Below are 6,000 nucleotides of genomic sequence, written 5' to 3' on the forward strand. Positions count from 1 at the left end.
TCATTTAGGAAGATTAGGAAGAGGAAGGCCTAGAGGGCCTTAGAGTAGGAATTTGGAAAAGATGGAGAAGATTTGAGGGCTCAGCTTGGAATAGAGAGTACTAAGAAATTAATATGAGAAAAGTTTAAAGCATAAAGTATATGGTGTAGAACTAAATGTGTTTGAGTTAAAAATCCCAACTCTACAATTTGCTAACTAAATGACCCTAAGCTAGTCACTTGGTTTTATTATCATCAATTTCCTCATCTATAAAAAGGGATAATACTTCATGGAGATAAAGGCAGGATTCAATGATGCAATGGATGTCAAGCACCTAGCTTTTACAGCCTTTTCCTCATACACACATCTGTGTGAAGTTGCATATTCATCAGATCAACTTTGACTTTTTAAAAAAGACACCAAAGAACCACAAAACTTTGGGTCCCTCTAATAAGACAAAGGGGGACTCTGGTGGCCTAAAGTAAGGAGTTGTGCTGCCAACCCAAACGCACACAATTCAAATCCACTAACTTCTCTATGAACTTTCTGCCTCTGAAACCCACTGCAGAGTGAGTCAGTTATGACTCAGTTCCTACTCAATGGCATATAACAATAATAAGGCAAAACAGCTTTTAAAAGAAATCCCATGTATATTTTGCAGTGGTTGTTAATATTCACTATGTAAATTATCTCACTATAACAATGAAACGTAAAAAGCTCAGCGTTTTTGTAGGCGATGGGGTATGGGACAAGAAGTCGTGAGGGACTCAAGGCTACCTAGTGGATGAATCTGGTGTGCCTAATGTGCCTTCCCTTCCCTAGGAGAAGTTCAGGGACTCTCATCTTGACAATCCCAGAAGACAAACCCAAGGGAACCAAAGAGCAAGACAAACTAGATGAGGAAGAGGACGCCTCTAACCTGTACTCTCACCAAAACACGTGAGATGAGTCCTTGAGCCACATGTTGGAGAACAGGATTGATGGATCCATCTCCCATGCCCAATGCATGAATTCATCCCTATCTCTTTCTCTCCCAACATAGGTTATCTTATACAGATGATCAGGCAGGAATTACCCCACAACTAGCCCTTTTGCCATCTTACAGACCTCAGAAATATGTAAATGGGCACCATGTCCCCCGTCGTCGTATGCTGCCCCCTACTCCTGCAGGTGAGAGTAGAAATGAATTCTAAGGGCCCTCCAAGGGCCATAAGCGCAGGCAGCTGGGAAGGCATGAATGTTTCTCTTTGTCCTTCATGTGCTCCAACTGTCTTCAGGTCGGAAGTCCTCCTTCACCATCCAGTGTCTGAGGCGCCAGGGCAGCTGTGAGGATTTACCTATCCCTGGCACCTATCATCGTGGACGAAACTCAGGACCCAACAGGATGAAGGTAAGAGGAGGCAGTGCTGGGCTTTGAGCTTCACTTAAGTTTAATTAATTTATCAAACATACTACATATATGGTCTTTCTTAATAATGAGACATGTATGAATTCACACAGTCCTCATTATATCTATGAAGTGAAGAAAATGAAAACAAACCCACCAAAGCCAAAATATGGCTTGGAGTTTATGCCAACAGAATTTTTAAACTGTCTCAAGAATAGTTTGATGTATTAAACACTCATGACCTGAGATCAGATGAATTAAAGAATGATATCAATAATATCATCCATGAAGACAGCAAAAACAAAGACAGCAAAGAAAGAAAAGGCCAAAATGGATGTCAGAAGAGAATCTGAAACTTGCACTAGATTGTAAAGAAATAAAAACAAAGGGAAGAAATGCTGAAGTCAGAGAGGTGAACAGATTATTCAAAGACAAAGAAGAGAAACTACTATAAAGAAATGTGCAAGGAGCTAGACTCAGAAAAATCAAAAGGGAAGAACAGGTTCAGTATTTCTCAAGCTGAAAGAACTGAAGAACAAATTCAAGCCTTGAGTTGCAATACTGAAGAGTTAATTCAATGGGGTAAATATTGAATGATGCAGGAAACATCAAAAGAAGATGAAAGTACATATAGAGTCACTGTACTAAAAAGAATTGGTTGACACTGAACCATTTTAGGAAGTTGTTGTTGTTGTTATGTGCCATTGAGTCATTTGCGACTCATAGCGACCCTATGTACAACAACCCTAAACCCTGCTCTATCCTGTGCCAGTCGCACTGCCTCTGACACATCCATCCCAATTACCCCAGTCACTGAATCAATCCACCTCATAGAGGGTCTTCCATATGATAAAAAAACCAAGGACACTGAAGGAAGAAGTTTAAGCCACACAAAGTAAAGCCCCAGGAATTGATGGAATACCAATTGAGGTGTTTCAATAAATAGACCTGGGCATGCTCAGTAGTCTGTGCATAGATATTTGGAAGACAGTTACCTGGCCAATCAATTGGAAAAGATCCATAATTGTTCCTGGTTTGTTTGGTTTTTTTAAAAAAAAATTGATAAAACAGAATGTGCACCTTATCAAACAATGTTATTAATATCACATACAAATAAAATATTACTGAAGATTATTAAAAAATTATTAAAAATTATTAAAAAATTACTGGACAGGAAACTTCCAGAAATTCACCTTGGATTCAAAAGAATCCATGGAATGAGGGGTATCATTGCTTATGTTATATGAATTTTGGCTTAAAGCATAGAGTACCCAGAGATGTTTACTTGACTATGGAAATGCATATGACTATGCAGATATATTTGACTGTATAGATCATAACAAATTATGGATATTCCCTTTTGAGAACAATAGTAATTACAAAATACTTAACTGCACTTATGTGAAGCATATATATAGACAGTTGTCCCAACAGAACAAGAGAACATTGTTGTTGTTGTTATGTACTGTCAAGTTGACTATGACTCATAACAACCCTAGGAACAACAGATAAGAAACTTGCCTTTAATTGTGCTCATGTGAATCATAAACAGTTGTCTCAAGAGAACATTGCTGTTGTTGTTAAGTGTTGTCGAATTGTCTATGACAGTGATTCTAAGAACAACAGATTGGAAGCTTGCCCTATCCTGTTCCACCCTCATCCTCACAATCTCTGACATTCTCCAGCCCACTAATACAGTCATTGTTTCAAGCCATCTTGTTGAGAGTCATGTTTTAAAATCAGGGAAGGTGTGCATCAGGATTGTATCCTTTCTCTGTACCTAAGCAATTTGTATGTTGAGCAAATATTTTGAGAAACTGAACTGTATGAAGAATGTGGCATAAGGATTGGAGAAAGACTCATCAACAACCTGTGTTATGTAAATGACAAAACCTTGCTTGCAGAAAGTGAAGAAGGCTTGAAGTACCTATTGTAGAAGATCAAAGACTACAACTTCCAATATGGATTACACCTCCACATCAGGAAAGCAAAAATGGTCCCCACCACATAAGCAACATCATAATAGAGAAAATATTGCAGTCAATGATTTAATTTTACTTGAATTCTCAGTCAACACTCATGGAAGCAGTAGTTAAGAAATCAAAAGACATCTTGCATTGGGGGAAACCTGCTGTCAAAGACCTCTTTAAAGTACTAAAAAGCATTAATGTTCATTGAAAGACTAAGACTCACCTGATCCATCTGTAAACTGGAAAATCAATAAGGAAGAATGAAGAACTGTTATGTTTGAATTGTGGTGTTGGAGAAGAGTGCTGAATATCCTGTGGACTGTTAAAAGAACAGTCTGTTTTGGAAGAGTGACATCTTTAGAGGATGGTGAAATTTCATATACTTTAGGTAGGTTGTCAGGAGGTGTCAGTGCTTGGAAAAGAACATCATGCTGGGAAAAGTGGAGGGTCAGTAAGAGAGGGGAAGCCTCTCAATGAGATGGATTTGACAATGAGCTTGAGCATGGTAGAAATCATTAGTCTGATGAATTGTTCAAGTGTCACTATGAGTCACAGTCTCGATGGCACCTAATAACAACATACCTGTAAGATGAATACTCTTGTTACTCACCAGTCACATTAAGGGAACAGAGAGATTTACTAGAGATCACACAACTAGTAAATGACAGAGCTAATACTTGAACCCAGGCCTTATGCACTTTTACATAAATTCAAGTTTGAGTCACACTTATTCTATTTCGTATCAGTTGTGTATTTGGGGGTAAAAGAGTAGGTGCAAGTGTGAGTAGTAGACATAGGACTTATACCACATCCATCAATCATGTCTCTCTGGTATTTATTTTGATCCAGGGTTCCTGGGCAACTCCTCCTCAGCAGGGTCGACTCCTATATGCTCCACTGTTATTGCTGGAAGAAGGTGCAGCAGGGGAAGGGTACCTTGGAAAACCCAGAGGTCCACTGCACACCTTCACCTGTCTTCACATGCCTGGAACTCATGCAGAACCCAACCATAGCAAGAGGGGCAATGCCGACAGCCTGGTGGAGGCTGTGAGTCCTGAGGAACATTGGCAAGAAGGGCGGGGGTAGAAGAGAGAAGGAGAAACTTAGGAAAGAGAAAAGGGATCCCTAGTCTCTGTGTAAGTAGCTCTGGCAGTGCCATAGTTAAGCCCTTGGCTGCTAACAGAGAGGCTGTTACACAGAGGGTGGTGTGAATCCAATCCATGGGAGAAAGATGTAGTAATCTGCTTCCATAAAGATTGTTGTTCTATACATCAAGTCAGAACTGAGTCATAGCTGACCCTCCAGTGGGTTTTCACAGACAGTTTTCACATGGGAGGAGTTTACTCATCTTTCTCCTGTGGAGCAGCTGCTGGGTTCGAACTATGTGCCTTTGGAATGGCAACACAGCTGCTCACCGCTAGGCCACCAGAGCTCCCTATACTTAGGATTAGGATTCTTCCGTCATAGGGTAATTGTGTTCAATATTTTGAGGAAGCCGTTTTCCACAGTAGCTGTACCATTTTATATTCCTACCAGGACTGGATAAGAACTCCATAAAGGTTGCAACCTTGAAAACTCTATGGGGTAGTTCTATATTGTCCTGTAGAGTCAGTATGAATTAGAGTCAATTAGAAGTCAATGAGTTGTAATCTTTATGTCATTTATATAGATATGCTGTGATTTTGCAGCATCTACTCTGCCTGGTGTGTACATCTCTGTCTGGACTGATTCCCTATATGCCTTCAGGAAGACATCATTTCTCCTGACCTTGTGTCTACCATTGCTTTGACTCCTGGCTGTCACTGTTTCATCTACTAACACTATCTGTGTCCCCAGGTGCTAATCTCAGAGGGGCTAGGTCTCTTTGCCCAAGACCCACGCTTTGTGGCCCTGGCCAAGCAGGAGATTGCAGATGCATGTCACCTGACACTGGATGAGATGGACAGTACTGCCAGTGACTTGCTAGCACAGGGGACCAGCTCACTCTACAGTGACGAAGAATCTATCCTCTCCCATTTCGATGAGGAGGACCTGGAAGATGAGATGGCCTGTGTCCATGCCCTTTGAATTCCCAGCCCTCCCTCACTGCTCAATAAACCTCCTGATCTCCTCTCTCCAGAGGAAGACAGGTTTGGACATAAACACCCACCCACCCCTGTGTTTCTGTGCCTTTGTGCTATGGACCTAAGCCTTCTCAGAGGACCCCATTTATATATCCACATTGTAGTCTAATCATGAGCCACTGCCTATACATGTGTACTTCCTGAAACCAGGAAAGCCAGGCCTGATTATTCAGCATCAGGAAAGGAGGGGAGATGAGAAGAAAGAAATAACAGCCAAAAAAAAAAAGCTGGAAATAGAGTAGAGGGGGAATGGAGTGGAGGCTAAGCAGATACTAAAGAAAGAAGAGGGGATACAGTAGGCCTTGAATGAGGATAGGTGAAATGTACGAGATTCCACAAGGGATTAGTCAGGTCAGACTATAAAAGGAAAGCATATATAGAGTTGTGCCAGTAAAAAGACCTGCAGGTTGAAATGGCCTGTCACATAATATGTCTTAAGCAGAGCTGTCCTCTGAAGATATCACAAATTTCAAGGAGGCAAAAGTGAGATCTCCCTGTCACCATCCCCCCACCTGAGAAAAAAATTAAATGTATATTTAAA

The 6,000-nt window shown here is 40.8% G+C and overlaps 1 protein-coding gene across 1 annotated transcript in view; it reads left to right on the forward strand.

Moving 5' to 3' along the window:
• LOC102875662 (voltage-dependent L-type calcium channel subunit alpha-1F-like) overlaps positions 1–5,403 on the forward strand; it is a 32,938-nt gene extending 27,535 nt beyond the window's left edge. Inside the window, 5 exon segments of the mRNA XM_006902708.1 lie at positions 802–900; positions 1,022–1,149; positions 1,257–1,369; positions 4,186–4,383; positions 5,173–5,403. Of these exon segments, the coding sequence (XP_006902770.1) occupies positions 802–900; positions 1,022–1,149; positions 1,257–1,369; positions 4,186–4,383; positions 5,173–5,403 (769 nt within the window).
• The last annotated feature ends 597 nt before the right edge of the window (positions 5,404–6,000 follow it).

Source organism: Elephantulus edwardii, unplaced genomic scaffold (genome assembly GCF_000299155.1).
Source record: "Elephantulus edwardii isolate Elephantulus edwardi_28Jun2011 unplaced genomic scaffold, EleEdw1.0 scaffold00441, whole genome shotgun sequence".
NCBI lineage: Eukaryota > Metazoa > Chordata > Mammalia > Macroscelidea > Macroscelididae > Elephantulus > Elephantulus edwardii.